The sequence below is a fragment of the Channa argus genome, chromosome 4 (genome assembly GCF_033026475.1).
Source record: "Channa argus isolate prfri chromosome 4, Channa argus male v1.0, whole genome shotgun sequence".
NCBI lineage: Eukaryota > Metazoa > Chordata > Actinopteri > Anabantiformes > Channidae > Channa > Channa argus.
Window position 1 is genome coordinate 8,702,326 of NC_090200.1, and position 17,675 is coordinate 8,720,000.

At 36.1% G+C, this 17,675-nt stretch overlaps 3 protein-coding genes across 4 annotated transcripts in view; all 3 read left to right on the forward strand.

The window, feature by feature from the left end:
* Nucleotides 1-43: 43 nt before the first annotated feature.
* LOC137125936 (mannose-binding protein C-like) lies at nt 44-5,857 on the forward strand. Its single transcript, XM_067502196.1, has 5 exons — nt 44-272; nt 1,598-1,778; nt 2,511-2,552; nt 4,319-4,384; nt 4,673-5,857. The coding sequence occupies exons 2-5, from the start codon at nt 1,613-1,615 to the stop codon at nt 5,053-5,055; spliced, it is 657 nt and encodes a 218-aa protein (XP_067358297.1). The 5' UTR covers nt 44-272; nt 1,598-1,612; the 3' UTR covers nt 5,056-5,857.
* Nucleotides 5,858-10,168: 4,311 nt separating this feature from the next.
* On the forward strand, nt 10,169-15,007 carry LOC137125933 (pulmonary surfactant-associated protein D-like). 2 transcript variants are annotated; one of them, XM_067502190.1, is made up of 5 exons: nt 10,169-10,364; nt 10,869-11,040; nt 12,216-12,302; nt 13,981-14,046; nt 14,294-15,007. In XM_067502190.1, the coding sequence occupies exons 2-5, from the start codon at nt 10,893-10,895 to the stop codon at nt 14,674-14,676; spliced, it is 684 nt and encodes a 227-aa protein (XP_067358291.1). In that variant the 5' UTR covers nt 10,169-10,364; nt 10,869-10,892; the 3' UTR covers nt 14,677-15,007. The 2 variants fall into 2 exon arrangements, with proteins under 2 accessions (XP_067358291.1, XP_067358293.1); XM_067502192.1 differs by having other exon boundaries at nt 10,170-10,364; nt 10,890-11,040.
* An 837-nt stretch (nt 15,008-15,844) lies between these two features.
* LOC137125937 (mannose-binding protein C-like) overlaps nt 15,845-17,675 on the forward strand; it is a 10,360-nt gene continuing 8,529 nt past the window's right edge. Inside the window, exon 1 of the mRNA XM_067502197.1 lies at nt 15,845-16,432. The gene's annotated coding sequence lies outside the window, so the exon portion shown is untranslated. The remainder of the gene's footprint in view (nt 16,433-17,675) is intronic.

Consider the following 17,675-nt stretch of genomic DNA (forward strand, 5'->3'; position numbering starts at 1 on the left):
GAGGCTCAGGTTACCTTCTGTTTTAAGTTAACGGAACAAATGAGACATTACATCAGTTGCTTACTCTGAGCAGGATCCATTCTGCATGATCAGACCATTGTTGCTTAAGAAAGAGGGAACGTTGAATTCAGATTTGTTTTTTTTATGCCAAAGACTGAGACTTTTTATTTGTTGTTTAATTTGGACCATTCTATTTAACACTGTACTCAAGTCATTTCTTTTGGAAGTAGTGAGGAAGCAGCACGACCAGAAGATCACTCCAACTTTACACAGTAAGTTTCTTCCTGTTTACCACTATCTGCTCGAGATTTTGTACCATTAATACCATGTGCAACATATAAAAACTCTAGAAACAGGATTATAAAATTCAGCTGTAAGTACTAAAGCCACAGCTATTTGTAATACCTGCAACTTCTAGAGAGCAGGTGTATTAGTAGGTTTTCTACTAGTTCTTTTTACTATGGAGACATAGTAAGAAGTGAATATCATTGGCTTGAAGTTTTGATTTGATTGTACACACTGAATAATGATTAGTGATGATAAAATGTATCTGACAAAGCTCATAAATAACTACTGAAGCCAAGAATGGCCAAGGTTGCTGTAACCTTTTTTTTGTGCAGTTATCTTGTGATAATGGGAAAATTATCTTGTTATGTCGGAACAACATCTTTAATTTCCTGAGATAACAAGATACTGACTGTCTCGACTTTCGTATTTCACATCTAAAGCCTTATTCTTAAAAGTCTGCGCAATAATTTCTGACTTTGCTCTGGATAAACAGTGACTGTAGGCTATTTGACATTTCATATGACTGTGTCTCCATCCACCCTGTACCTCGATTAAATCGCATGGAAATACTACAAGGCTCCTACAAAACAACCACACACTTAACTCAGTTTAGTGTCTGTTATTCCAAAGAAACTGTTTACTAATTCTTAATAATCCTGTGTCTCCAGACCATCTTTCTTTGCAGTTTTTCAGCAATTCATGTTTTATTCTGAAAATGCTTTTCATGTCATTTGACAGTGTGACTTTACAACATGAAAGAGTAGAAGGCTGATAAAGCATTATTTTAGTGTAGGCTAATGATAAAAATCACCAATTACTCGTTGATGCAGTTATTTTCTCAGCTCTTTCAGTTATGGCACCTTTGAGGAATCTGCTGCTTTTTCTGCACCACAGTGATGTAGGTGATCAGGGGAGTGTTTTTTATCTGAAGGCATCTTAACCACTAAAACATTTACAGTCCTGCAGAATATCAAATAGCCTGTATTCACTGTTGAACTTTAACAAAATCACAAATTATTACACAAACATTGGGAAATAAGGAGCTAAATGTGACCTACAGAGGCTGAGAAATTACGAAAAACAGAATAATTTTTCAAGAAATGGAGACAACAGCACTCCAAAATAATGAGATAACGGTATAAAAAAGATAACAGCATCAATGGCCGTTCTCAGCTTCCATAAATAACTGTTTTTTTGTGTTGTTCCAGTGCAAACAAAAACATTAAGTGTGTGAAAACCTAAACATTTGCTATTGGAACATTTCTTCCAATTTTTTGGGCCATGACTGTATGTTTCATATACACTCAAGGTTTAAACAGGGAAGATGATGAGATTCCTCTTATTCTACACACTCGGGCTGATGGCTCCTTGTGCCTACAGCCAACTTCCTGGTCTTCCTGGTTTAAAAGGGGAAAAGGGAGACGCTGGAGCTCCTGGATCCCCAGGGTTCCCAGGAATAAAAGGAGAGCGTGGGCAAACTGGACATCCAGGTGGGTATTAACACTACAATTTTGCTCCCAGTATACTATATCTCACCAGGCTCTGACAAGATTCTAACAGCCTGCTGTTTTCACTGTGTGGTCTTTACTGCTCCTTCTACATCTTTTGCAGCTGCAGCACAGCCCCAGCAAGAAGCAACAGTGTTTTCGTTCAGAGCAGAAAGGACAGTGTTAGCATAATGAATTTTACACAGAGACAAAATGAATTAAAAGTTCTTATCCAGTAATAAGTCTACGTCAGAAGGCTCTGATCATTTTGGCTGACAAAAACTCTAGGAGACTGTTGGATCATACTTTTTATCATTTATTTTCATGTTCAAGTGCATTTGATGCTATAGCAGAAAAAGGATGAATGAAAGGAGTAATGGTTATTGGAATGATGTCGCCTTGTTTTTTAATCAAAGTCTCTTCCTCTCAAAAGATTTGATGCTTCTCTGTAAATATTGAATGAACCATGATTCGATACAAAAACAATACATTTGTAATGATACGATACAGTACAATTCAGGACCAGACTGATTCAATTTGATTCAGCTGAATGAGCTTCGGTTTTATCTACACATCACGTTGTTGGTAGTTTGCAGTGATGTTTAAACATTAATGCATCAACAATATAATAAATATGATATGATGCTAATACAATTAGTAGAATATCTATGTCTTTGTCTGAATCTTGTATGGATTTTGTGATACGAATCTGTTAATATTGTTCCTCTTATCCAGGTAAACGTGGACGACCTGGGCCAGTAATAATGTGTGGAAGAGGTGACTAAATTTAAAATTATAAACATACTTTACAGAAAAATATTCAGCAGTTGAACAATTGTTATCTGCCATTTAGTGATGGGTGATATACCGGTTGTTATTTTCTACACAGTATGAGTTTTTTTATAAAGGTAAACTGTCATAACATAACATATAGAATATTGTCCAGTAGAGCACTGTTCAATGTGTGTGTCTCCTAATTATAATGTTTAGTTTTTAACACAATAAGTGTCCCTCAAGTTCCTCTCTTCAACAGGGCAAAACACTATGGCACAACAATCTGTGAGACTAAAAACTTTTAACAATAACTGTTAGGGATGGGACGATATCACTTTCTTAATACAATTTGATATTTGATGTGGGGTTTGCAATAAGATATATTGAAAATACAATTCAAAGTTTAAATTTTAATAACAAAAACCAATAAACGAAATATTTGTATTGTATTCCTTTTTTAAAAAATTTCTGGCAATCTAGTATTTTAAAAAACCATGAGCAGGAAAGTCCGAATAGGCCTAAAAATAAAAAAAAAAGTTAAAGAAAAGTTAAATCTTAATCTTTTTTTAGGTTAAATAAATCTACTATATTTAAAAAAGAAACTAAATGAAGAATGTACACTACAGGGGTTGGCTCGACTTAGCTTACAGTCTCCCAGTTTCCCTATTATCACAAAGGGATGAGTATTTCAGGAAGCCCACACATCAGTTGTTAGCAAAACCAGTTACATTTCATACCGTAATGTTGGATCCCAACAAAAGGCCTGTAGGAGCAGCTGTGTGCTTTACTTCAACAGAGATGGGAAATAAATTGGGCAGATGTTTGCAAAACCAATCACTTAGTCCTTACTGTTGAAGCTTGTAGAGGACAAGTTGCTTGCTTGTCCACGTGTTTCCAAGTGCAGTCTCTTTTTATTGCAAGACAATGTGACGTAAGGACCAGTTTCCTCTCACTGCCATGGGTGTCAGGGGGTCTGATTACATTGGTAAACAAATAGGGGGACTGGGGATGTTACGAGACACCTCAATACATGTAAAGACGCCAAACGACACATTGTAACATCTTAATAGATCAAATGTAGATTTTTATGGCATCTTTAATAACTACATTAAAACCACCTAGTTCTTCAGACATCACTTAAAGAGACATTTTCCTCAAGAGACGCTGTAGTTGTCCTACAGAAAAATCAAGTGGAGCAAGATTACACAGTTCATTTATGGACAGACATGGTCACACTAGAGACAGACGAGAAAAGCGTGTTCCAAACAATCATATTCACAGTGGATTGGAGGTATGTCTTACCAGGAAAATCCCCCAATACACAAACCTATATAAAGACTCAGATGTGCAACAAAGTAGATACAAAGAAAAATACGGTGAAACTTCATAAAACTGTTAGAATCTTAAAACAAAATTCTATGACACACATTTGTGGTCATTCTACCCAACTCTGTCATTCGCTGCAGCTCAGCAGGGAAAAATGTTAGCTGCATCAGGAAATTTGGCACAAACACAAAAAGTAGACATCATTTTAATGTTTTTGGTTTTCGTTGAGCTACAGGTGTTTGTTCAGCACTATATTGCATTTTTATGCCTTATAATGGCCCAGACCTTGTTTAATTTAATTGAGAAAAAAGTTAATCAAGCAATTTATGAAAAGAACCACTTCTGTTTCCCTACATTGTCGGTGCATGTGATTATGAGGGAATAATTATGAAAGTTTAGATTTATTGCAACTGTGCTTATTGACATTGCTCTGTTTCATCCAGAGCCCTTTGCTTCTATTAGCCAGGACCTTGAAACCTTAAAGGGGACCATTGCTAAATTAAATCATGGTAAGCATCTTCCTGCATGAGACTGTAAAGTGAGAAAATACACATTATGTGACATTAAGGTAGCAGTATTACACAGTTTGGCATAGGATTTCCAACAACATACATATTACAAATAAGTACATTTCAGACTGAACATTTCAGTAATTTCATCTTTTTTGGGAGAACAAACATTTTTTGATATTTCAAATATTATATAGTATATTTTCAAAGTACTATTATGATAATGAAAAAAAATAACAATTTGCAGATGGATTCCTGATTTGCCACATGCGCTTTTCTTTTTTTCAGCTCTAAGTTATGACTTTGTCAAGAGAATTGGTGAAAAATACTTTGTGTCCGACAAGGAAAGAGGCACGTTCTCAAGGGCTTATGAGTTCTGTTCCCAACGAGGCTTAGAGCTGGCTTTGCCACAGAACAACGATGAGAACAGAGCACTGACTCAAATGTTTGATGAAGCTGTCAAAATGGCCTGGATCAATGTCAACAATGAAAAAGCAGTGAGCAATTTTAAGGCTGATATGAAAAATCAACCTCTGACTTTTACCAACTGGGCAGAAGGACAACCGGACAAATCCATTCAGGATTTTGGCTGCACCATGCTGTCAGAAAATGGAGCCTGGCGAGTGACAGAAGAATGCTCTCTGATTGCTTATATCATTTGTCAGTTATAGAAAGTTCTTGACTGACTGTTTTTCAAATGTCAGATGTTTGATATTGAGATAATGATTATTTTACTGTCCTGAACATAAGTGGATAAAGGGACAGTAAGAGTCCTCCTTATGAATTCTCACTTTGTGTTAATATCTGTGAATTAACCAGTAGCATCATTAGTCATATCGTTATCTGACATATTTGCTTTGAATTGTAAACATCTCAAAAAGAATTAGTTATGCTATACTCAAGTTTACTAAAAATTACACTTTCAGAATGTTGCCATTATTAGAGAGGCACAGATGTTCCTGAGAAAAAGATTTTAAGTAAATTATGAATGAAATAACATACAAGTATATACAAACAAAATGCCACAATAAAATATAGAGGAATGCAATACTTTTATTTGTTGTTTGGCTCCTTAGCAAAAAATGCACGGGAATGTTTAGGTCTGTCTCAGAACTGATGTGTGATTATAATTTGCTTGACTAAACAGAAATGACACATTTGTATTTTCAGGGACCTGAACAAAAAGAAAAACAATTGTGGACTAAAAATGAAGAATTATGTTGATCTTTAACATGTAGATGAAACAACTGTTGGCTAAGAAGGTTGCCATACCAACAGTCACTTACATTCACCCAGTTATGTTTTATCAATTTCCAGATTTGGTAAAATAATCTTGAAACTGAACTGTTAAAACTCTGAGATCTTTCCAAATCCATCTGGGCAGAAGAAATACATGTGTTCTGTATTTTTCCAGGTCCCCATGAACAAACCATTAAACCACCTTTCTACAACTGACAAACAGACAGAAGTTGGGCTTGAAAAAAAATGTAATGCTGAAAATATAAATCATGTAAATTTGTCAATGACTACAGGTTTATTTTATAAAAACAATATTAATGCTGGAGCTGAACTTTTTTTTTTTCACGGCTTATCCCGTGAGTTCAGGGTCGCTACAGCGGATCATTGTCCACGTGTTGATTTGGCACAGTTTTTACGCCGGATGCCCTTCCTGACCCAACCCTCCCCAATTTTTACTGGGATTGGACCGGCACTGCACAGCTGGGAAGGGAAATGGGCTGTTAGGGGTTCAGTGTCTTGCCCAGAGACACTTTGACATATAGCCAGGGGATTGAACCACTCACCCTGTGGTCCGTGGACGACTGCCTTTACCAACTGAGCTGCAGCCGCCCCTATTCTGGAGCTGAACATTGTTGGTTAAAAAAGGAGGAGGGTTTGAGGCTCATGTTACCTTCTGTTTTAAGTTAACGTAACAAATAAGACATTACATCAGTTGCTTACTCTGAGCAGGACCCATTCTGCATGATCAGACCATTGTTGCTTAAGAAAGAGGGAACGTTGGATTCAGATTGTTTTTGTTTCTATGCCAAAGTCTGAGACTTTGTATTTGTTGTTTAATTTGGACCATTCTATTTAACACTGTACTCAAGTCATTTCTTTTGGAAGTAGTGAGGAAGCAGCACGACCAGAAGATCACTCCAACTTTACACAGTAAGTTCCTTCCTGTTTACCACTATCTGCTACTAGATTTTGTACCATTAATACCATGTGCAACATATAAAAACACTAGAAACAGGATTATCAAATTCAGCTGTAAGTACTAAAGCCACAGCTATTTGTAATACCTGCAACTTCTAGAGAGCAGGTGTATTAGTAGCTTTTCTACTAGTTCTTTTTACTATGGAGACATAGTAAGAAGTGAATATCATTGGCTTGAAGTTTTGATTCAATTGTACACACTGAATTAATGATTAGTGATGATAAAATGTATCTGACAAAGCTCATAAATAACTACTGAAGCCAAGAATGACCAAGGTTGCTGTAACCTTTTTTTGTGCAGTTATCTTGTGATAATGGGAAAATTATCTTGTTATGTCGGAACAACATCTTTAATTTCCTGAGATAACAAGATACTGACTGTCTCGACTTCCGTATTTCACATCTAAAGTCTTATTCTTAAAAGTGAACTGAACTTTTCCCTGAATGCCTACATCATTTGTCAGATATAAAAAGGTCTTCTATTGATGGTCTTGCCAATATTACATATTTCAGTGTACTTTATCTAATCAATGTATAAAACTTGTGTCATAATATGCAGTTGCAGACCATTTTATTAGGTACACCTGCACAATCTAATGCAATCCAATACCACAGCACTGGCATGAATTCTACTTTTACAATATTAGAATTTCTCTTTTCTACTATGTACAAAACTGCAGAAATGATTTCTAAAAACTATTGTCAAGTCATAACACAAGCTTTGTCATGCTGCTCAGGGGTTGGGAATAACCAGCCCCTTCAAGTCTAAGTCTGGGCCCTGGCCTTATGGTCTTTAAACCATTTCTTTGTAGCTTTGGCTGTATACTTTGAGTCAGTGTGTTAAGGAAAAACAAATCTTCTCTTAAGTTGCATATCTCTTGCAGACTGCACCAGTTTTTCTAAACTGTGAGATTGGTGGACAACCGCTCTATCTTCTCTATCTTCCTGCGCCACAGTCGCTGTATTGTGAACTCATGCTCGACGTGAACCAATGGGCATACGATTTAACTTCATTTTTAGATTAATTTCTGATTTGCTTGTTGGGTAAAAATCAGTGTTTCAGATTTATTACTTTTCTTTTTTAGGTAACACCTTGAGTAGTGGTCACTGGATGGTGAGCATTGAAGGTGAGGTCGTGTGTGAGAGCACCTAGACCACCTTTCTGTCTGGTCTTGCCACTCTTTTTGCAGTCCACGACATTTTTAATCTCGAATACCAGGTGGAGGCAGTGTGTACACTGGAGTTCATTCAAAGGTAAGTGTTTAACTCTCATCCATACATTATTTACTCTTGAGTACCTACCTGGACTTTATCTATTAAGATGTTTAAATGGTGGCCCAAAAAATATTACAAGTAATTTATATCGCCCTCCAAAAATAACAGTGACGTTATTGTCTGATGATGATGATGATATTGTACTTCTATTAAATACTCTATTTTCTAATAGTTTGTTAGATGCATAAACCCAGAGAGTGGAGCAAAAACATCAAAGGGAAAAGTGACATCCAAGAGCAGAGGGCAACTTGTGCGGAAGAAACAGAGTATGGTGAACCCACATGTTTCAATTCTTCATGGACTACCAATGGAACACTTAAAATGTGAGCAGCACACAAAAATTAACTAATTAATTAATTAATTTTGTTGGGTTTTGTTGGGTTGTTTGTCTTTTCATCTGTTTGTGACCCTCTCTTGGTCTCTGTTTTTATTTATTTTTATTATTATTATTATTCAGTCTGAGCTCCTATCTCTGTCTCCTTCCTGAAACGGTTTAAAAAGAGCTCAGAGAAACACAGAAACAGAAAAACACCAATATACTGTAGATTAAGGAATTATCAACTTTTTCTGTCTCTCTCTGAGCTCTGTTTTGGTTTTGGTCTCCGTATGCCTTCCTCTCCAAATATAATTTTTTAAGGAATTTTTAGCTTGAGTATTAACATTGGGTTTTGTTATTTCTTTTTGTTTTAGCTACTACACAGACCACCTGTAACAGTATCATGTGATGCCTTTCGATTCTTCTATTGGAGCTGCTCTCTTGTCAGAAGTTCTCAGTTGTTGGTTTTGAGAGAAACAAAAATCCTTTGGAAATTTTATGTAGATAGATTCAGGTCAGTGAGTATTTGAACAGTATCAACACCACAGTACAGCTTATCCTATATTTTCAGCTAAACTCTTAAAGCTACATTTTAAGCACATATTCATTGTTTATTTTTAATCTGTTGTGGTGGCACTGTGTCAGTGCTCTCAGACTGGACTGCAGTTTCAGGACCATGTTGGTAAGTTTGTAAAGTTTAAAAAAAAATTTAAAAAAATTTAGATCACCTTAAGTCCTTGTAGAAAATCTGTTTGTACACTTTTATTTGAAAGTTGTTTTATGAAAGTTTGCTTATTTTAAATAAAATGTTGACTTTTTTCTTTCATTAAGAAAAAGCTAATTATTTTAATAGTAATACCATACTTATACACGACATATCATAAATCCTATCCAGTTTAGTGTTAAACATTAAGTAATGATTGTGTTAAGTAGTAGGTATTAAGTAAATTGTCTAAATTACTCTAAATACAATAATTTACTTGGTTTATTCAAATGCACAAAATTGGGTCGTTTACTGTTAATTTTACAGTACTATACTGGAAAGTAAGCCCAGGTAGTTTACTGTAGAATTCTTAAATACAGTATCTTTATGTATTATCAGATTACAGTAAAGAACAGTAATTTAATTACAGGAAATTTACTGTAAAAATTACAGTAATGTGCTGGCAACCCTGCTGCCAGTATTATACTGTAAAATTTACAGTTTTTTGTTACAGTGTACTTTTGCACTTTTCTTTGCTATAATTTCTCCGTTTTTCAGTTGCAACTGTCAGAAAGATGATAATTCTGATCCCAACGAGGCTTGGAGCCTCACAGAACGAGGATGAGAACAGCATACTGATTTAATTGTTTGGGGACAATTAAAAAAAAATGGGCTGGATCAACGCCAAGTAAAAGAGCAGAGGGAAATTCTGAGACCGATATGAAAAAAAAAAAGAAGTTCACCAAATGGGCAGATGGGCAGCCAGACAAATCCATCCAGGATGCAGGCTGCACCGTGCTGTCAGAAAAGGGAGTCTGGTGAGTGACAAGAATGCTCGATGAATGTTTACGTCATTTGTCAGATATAAGAAGGTCTGATATCCTTCGCCTCACAATACAAGGCTTTACATGAACTCAGTTTATACAACAATGTGCAAGTTTGCTCACAAACTTCAAAGCTGAAATTATAGCAAATAAATTGTAACGACACTTATTCATTAAAGACAAAGATCTGTGTAGAAAAAACTAAAGCTGGTAGAGGTGCAGCTGATTTTAAATGTCTTTTACCATGATTAAAGTACCATTCCTTGGACATTTTCAACTTGAATAAAGGTTAAAACAAAACTGAAACTTCTTTGCCAACATTTATTTCTCTCTAAACCTACTCTAAATACAACTTCCCTGAAAGAGATCATACCTCAATGTCATGCAACGTCTAAAATATTTATTTTAGACGCTGCATTATTTCCTGATCCTGACATGGATCAGGAAATAAACTGATTGCATTATAAACTAAATCTGTAGTCATTCTTTCGTGTCAAACCAAAGGGAAGCCGTGGTTCTATATTCTGTATCATACAATGTAAACAGAGATTTTCCAGCTGGTTTTCATTTCCTCTGGAGTGGATCGCTCACACATTTGACCATTTGTTTTGGAAGAAGCGAAGCAGCATAGCTCCGGTTTAAACTGTAAGTTTCTCCCTTTTTTGTTCAATAATTGACACTTTACCTCTGCTAAATAACGTAATACTACTGAACTAGTAAAAATACTTGGACAGAAATGAGCATGATTTCAGACTTCGAAAAGTTAATTCCAGTTTAAAAATCACGGACTTTCTGCACACACACATTGATAACGGTCATCATGGTGAAGTAGAAGGAATGTTGTTTTGAGTAGTTATATAGAAAATATTAGACATTAAGAAGACATAAACATCTAACAATATTTAGATGTTTACAGCTTACAGTTTTTCAATGTGAAATGAAAACATTGTGTTTAAAAATTCTTAAAGAATTAAGTTGACTTTTGTTTTTTTAATATATGTTTATTATTGTAAACGTTTAAATGTATGACTGTAAGGGGCCTTTAACCACTGATTTAGTCTCCTTTTTGAAGGTACTAAATATGTTATTATTTACAAACACTTTTTCAGAAAGATTTTTCAAACTTTAAAGAGAAACTATATTTGATAGGGATTTCAATTCTCAAATTAGAGGATGAGGCTACGTCTCCTGTTGTGCACCTTCTGCATGATTGCTCCTAATGGCTACAGTCAGCTTCCAGATGACACAGGAGGTTCTAGACCACCGGGGCATCAAGGGTCGATAGGACCACCAGGGCCACCAGGGCCACGGGGGCAGAAAGGTGAGTGTCATTGACTTTTTTATTTAAAATATTTAGTTTAAAAAAATATATACATGCGTCTGACATTACTGTAGCCAAAAAGGGTTTCACAGGCTATAACTTGGTGGCTGTCTGCCTGCACAAGAATTCGGTATTCGCAATTCTATTCGGTAGTGGTAGTGGTCTCTCTCCATCAGGAGTTGGATGTTGTTAGACTTTCAGTTAGGACTATCAGAGTTGGGGGTGTTTAGAGTTATTTTGAATAATGTTTATTATTCAAAATTTATAGTATGAATAATGTTCAATTTTCTATTGGTATGAACTACTTTCTGTTATTATAATTAAATATAAAAACATTAACTAAGCTTCTTTTCTGATCTCCTGTGGTTGTAGGTAGGAGCCACTGGAGTGGCATCATTTGTATGTCTGACACACAGATATACAAACACTCTTAAACTAAAATGAATAGGCCTGATAATTAATTAAACATTACAAAATAAATTCACGAAATTTAATTAAGATCCAACATTCTGTTTCCCTTGTTATAAAGAAATTGATGCAGCTCTGCAAACAAGTAGATCCTTGTCTTGAAAAAACTGATCTGATATTTGGGCTGTTTGGTCACAAAGTGGTTCTTTCTGACTGCTGGTGTACATCCACTTATGAAACCAGGTTACTGGAAATCTGAGGCACACGCAGAATGCAGCAATCTGATTTCCCCTTCTCCTCAGGCTAATTTTAGAAGTCTGGTGCACAGGTTTTAACTAAACAGATCAACAGCAAAAACTGAATAGAAAGAAAAAAGACCGACTTATTCAGACTACTATGAGGCACTTTGGCATCACCCTGTTAATCTCTGCATCATTCAGCCTTTCATTACTGGAAATTTGTGAACATGCAGAAGCATAAGAATTTCCTTTACCTCTGACTTAGGTAGAGGAAGCAGTGGCATCGACTCCACCACTGTGCTGTCTGTGTTTGTAATATGCAAAGACAAATGCAGAAGGAACCTTTCTGCATCTGATGCTGTTAAATACGCTATTTACGTTTTAAAAAGTAGGCATTTACAAGGTTTAGATCCTGAGTTCAACCTAATAAAACTGTCTCTGAATTAAATTCATCCACACTTTATCACAACATGTATTGTGGATTTGACTTTTTAAGTCTACTTAAATTTCTTGTTAACGGCTCCTCAGGGGAAACTGGGAATGAAGGAAAACGGGGCATGGATGGACCTGCTGGACCTCGTGGACGACCTGGGCCAGTTATTATGTGTGGAAGAGGTGACTAATTTTAAACGTATAAACATACTTCACAGAATAATATTCAGCAGTTGAACAATTGTTATCTGCCATTTAGTGATGGGTGATAGACTGGTTGTTATTTTCTACACAGTATGATTTTTTTGTAAAGGTAAACTGTCATAACATAATATATAGAATATTGTCCAGTAGAGCACTGTTCAATGTGTGTGTCTCCTAATGACAATGTTTAGTTTTTTAACGCAATAAGTGTCCCTCAAGTTCCTCTCTTGAACAGAGCAAAATACTATGGCACAACAATCTGTGAGAAAAAAAACTTTTAAGAATAACTGTTAGAGATGGGACGATATCACTCTCTTTATACAATTTGATATTTGTGGGGTTTGCAATAGGATATATTGAAGATACAATTCATAGTTTAAAGTTTAATACCAAGAAATCAATAAACTGTTAAATATTTGTATTGTATTCCTTTTTTAAAAAAAAATCTGGCAATTTAGTATTTTAAAAAACAACATGAGCAGGAAAGTCCACATAGGCCAAAAAATTAAAAAAAAAAAAAAGTTAAAGAAAAGTTAAATCTTAGTCTTTTTTAAGGTTAAATAAATCTACTCTATTTAAAAAAGAAACTAAATGAAGAATGTACACTACAGGGGTTGGCTCGACTTAGCTTACAGTCTCCCAGTTTCCCTATTATCACAAAGGGATGAGTATTTCAGGAAGCCCACCCATCAGTTGTTAGCGGATCCAGTTACATTTCATACCGTCATGTCGGATCCCAAGAAAAGGCCTGTAGGAGCAGCTGTGTGCTTTACTTCAACAGAGATGGGAAATAAATTGGGCAGATGTTTGCAAAACCAATCGCTTAGTCCTTACTGTTAAAGCTTGTAGAGGACAAGCTGCTTGCTTGTCCACGTGTTTCCAAGTGCAGACTCTTTTTATTGCAAGACAATGACGTAAGGACCAGTTTCCTCACTAATGCCATGTGTGTCAGGGGTCTGATTACATTGGTAAACAAATAGGGGGACTGGGGATGTTACAAGACACCTCAATACATGAGGCCAAATGTAGATTTTTATGGCATCTTTAATAACTACATTAAAAACACCTAGTGATTCAGACTTAAAGTATGTGAAGTGTGAAATGCAGAACCTCAAGACTGAAGAACTCTTTCTTCCCCTCTGCCATCAGACTACTAAACAGCTGACAGGAGTTTGCAACCGTGGACATAACTGTTTACATGGACACAACTGTTTACATTGAATCACATTTTGCATTTGCACATTCATTTTTTTACTGCACTACCTCAATTTTATTGCTCTTATTTTTTAAATTTGTATTTTATTTAATTTCTATTTTTTCTTTCTATTTTCATTTTACTTTACTGACATTTAGTGTGGACGGCAAAGTAAGAATTTAATTGTGCAGGGAAACATGTTTTCTGTCTGTGAATATGACAATAAACACTTTGAATCTTGAATCTTAAATCTTAAAGAGGCATGTTCCTCAAGAGACGCTGTAGTTATGCGACAACAAAAAAATAACAAATCAAGTGGAGCAAGATTACACAGTTCATCTATGGACAGACTGTTTCCCTACATTGTCGGTGCATGTGATTATGAGAAAAGAGGAAGCTGATAATTATGAATGTTTAGATTTATTGCAACTGTGCTTATTGACATTGCTCTGTTTCATCCAGAGCCCTTTGCTTCTATTAGCCAGGACCTTGAAACCTTAAAGGGGACCATTGCTAAATTAAATCATGGTAAGCATCTTCCTGCATGAGACTGTAAAGTGAGAAAATACACATTATGTGACATTAAGGTAGCAGTATTACACAGTTTGGCATAGGATTTCCAACAACATACATATTACAAATAAGTACATTTCAGACTGAACATTTCAGTAACTCACAGTTTGGAATTTCATTCAAAGTACTATAATGATAATGAAAAAATAATAATTTACGGATGGATTCCTGATTAGCTGCATGCGCTTTTCTTTTTTTTCAGCTATAAGTTATGACTTTGTCAAGAGAATTGGTGAAAAATACTTTGTGTCCGACAAGGAAAGAGGCACGTTCTCAAGGGCTTATGAGTTCTGTTCCCAACGAGGCTTAGAGCTGGCTTTGCCACAGAACAACGATGAGAACAGAGCACTGACTCAAATGTTTGATGAAGCTGTCAAAATGGCCTGGATCAATGTCAACAATGAAAAAGCAGTGAGCAATTTTAAGGCTGATATGAAAAATCAACCTCTGACTTTTACCAACTGGGCAGAAGCACAACCGGACAAATCCATTCAGGATTTTGGCTGCACCATGCTGTCAGAAAATGGAGCCTGGCGAGTGACAGAAGAATGCTCTCTGATTGCTTATATCATTTGTCAGTTATAGAAAGTTCTTGACTGACTGTTTTTCAAATGTCAGATGTTTGATATTGAGATAATGATTATTTTACTGTCCTGAACATAAGTGGATAAAGGGACAGTAAGAGTCCTCCTTATGAATTCTCACTTTGTGTTAATATCTGTGAATTAACCAGTAGCATCATTAGTCATATCCTTATCTGACATATTTGATTTGAATTGTAAACATATAATAAAAATAATTAGTTATGCTATACTCAAGTTTACTAAAAATTACACTTTCAGTATGTTGCTATTATTACTGCGGCAGAGATATATACAAACAAAATGCCACAATAAAATATAGAGGAATGTATAAGGAGCCAAACAACAAATAAAAGTATTTATTTGTTGTTTGGCTCCTTAGCGAAAAATGCACGGGAATGTTTAGGTCTGTCTCAGAACTGATGTGTGATTATAATTTGCTTGACTATTACTGTTTCTCACAGCCACTCAAAGTGCTGGATGTACAGTAAACTGTCACCTGACTGATGATTCACTTGCCTTTACAGAGGTTTATAGTGAGTTGAAGCTCATTGTTTAAGTGCTCAACCCAAAGCTCTACTGTTTTGGTTCACTCCAACCATTGATATTCTGTTTTCAGCAACAGCAGTCACTTGTTTCTGCTGAAAAAGAGCTAAATTCCATCTGTACACCACCTGCACAGCACCACAAAGCAGGCACAATGATGATGATGATGATGAATCCAACAGCTGAAGAACCAGGTGTTGCCTTCATGAGTTGGTAAAGAACAAAAGCAGAACAAGTGGGGACTTAAAATGAATAATTATGTTGATCTATAACATGTAGATGAAACAACTGTTGGCTGAGAAGGTTGCCATATCAACAGTCACTGACATCCCCCCAGTTATGTTTTATCAAATTCCAGATTTGGTAAAATAATCTTGAAACTGAACTCTTAAAACGCTGAGATCATCCTTACTGGGCTGAGATGGTGCCTGCAGAACATGTGTTCTGTGTTTTTCCAGGTCCCCATGAACAAACCATTAAACCACCTTTCTACAACTGACAAACAGACAAAAGTTGGGCTTGAAAAAAAATTTTAATGCTGAAAATATAAATCATGTAAATTTGTCAATGACTACAGGTTTATTTTATAAAAACAATATTAATGCTGGAGCTGAACTTTTTTTTTTTCACGGCTTATCCCGTGAGTTCAGGGTCGCTACAGCGGATCATTGTCCACGTGTTGATTTGGCACAGTTTTTACGCCGGATGCCCTTCCTGACCCAACCCTCCCCAATTTTTACTGGGATTGGACCGGCACTGCACAGCTGGGAAGGGAAATGGGCTGTTAGGGGTTCAGTGTCTTGCCCAGAGACACTTTGACATATAGCCAGGGGATTGAACCACTCACCCTGTGGTCCGTGGACGACTGCCTTTACCAACTGAGCTGCAGCCGCCCCTATTCTGGAGCTGAACATTGTTGGTTAAAAAAGGAGGAGGGTTTGAGGCTCATGTTACCTTCTGTTTTAAGTTAACGTAACAAATAAGACATTAAATCAGTTGCTTACTCTGAGCAGGACCCATTCTGCATGATCAGACCATTGTTGCTTAAGAAAGAGGGAACGTTGGATTCAGATTGTTTTTGTTTCTATGCCAAAGTCTGAGACTTTGTATTTGTTGTTTAATTTGGACCATTCTATTTAACACTGTACTCAAGTCATTTCTTTTGGAAGTAGTGAGGAAGCAGCACGACCAGAAGATCACTCCAACTTTACACAGTAAGTTCCTTCCTGTTTACCACTATCTGCTACTAGATTTTGTACCATTAATACCATGTGCAACATATAAAAACACTAGAAACAGGATTATCAAATTCAGCTGTAAGTACTAAAGCCACAGCTATTTGTAATACCTGCAACTTCTAGAGAGCAGGTGTATTAGTAGGTTTTCTACTAGTTCTTTTTACTATGGAGACATAGTAAGAAGTGAATATCATTGGCTTGAAGTTTTGATTTGATTGTACACACTGAATAATGATTAGTGATGATAAAATGTATCTGACAAAGCTCATAAATAACTACTGAAGCCAAGAATGGCCAAGGTTGCTGTAACCTTTTTTTGTGCAGTTATCTTGTGATAATGGGAAAATTATCTTGTTATGTCGGAACAACATCTTTAATTTCCTGAGACAACAAGATACTGACTGTCTCGACTTTCGTATTTCACATCTAAAGCGTTATTCTTAAAAGTCTGCGCAATAATTTCTGACTTTGCTCTGGATAAACAGTGACTGTAGGCTATATGACATTTCATATGACTGTGTCTCCATCCACCCGTTACCTCGATTAAATCGCATGGAAATACTACAAGGCTCCTACAAAACAACCACACACTTAACTCAGTTTAGTGTCCGTTATTCCAAAGAAACTGTTTATTAATTCTTAATAATCCTGTGTCTCCAGACCATCTTTCTTTGCAGTTTTTCAGCAATTTATGTTTTATTTTGAAAATGCTTTTCATGTCATTTGACAGTGTGACTTTACAACATGAGAGTGTAGAAGGCTGATAAAGCATTATTTTAGTGTAGGCTAATGATAAAAATCAACAGTTCCGTGTTGATGCAGTTATTTTCTCAGCTCTCACAGTTATGGCACCTTTGAGGAATCTGCTTCCTCCATTATGAAAATGAAAAGTTGCAGTGTAGCATTCTTGAGAACTCTGGAACAGCTGCACATCCTCTAACAGGATGACACTAGTACTGATCATGGGCCGTTTTACACGGACAAAGCAAACTAAAGTATCCAATAGACATGAGCTGTGTATTGGATGGACGTCCTCCGGGAATTTAGACTAACACAGATGAAAAATGCCCTTAAAGTTAGACCTGAAGCCTGCTGCTTTTTCTGCACCACAGTGATGTAGGTGATCAGGGGAGTGTTTTTTATCTGAAGGCATCTTAACCACTAAAACATTTACAGTCCTGCAGAATATCAATAGCCTGTATTCACTGTTGAACCTTAA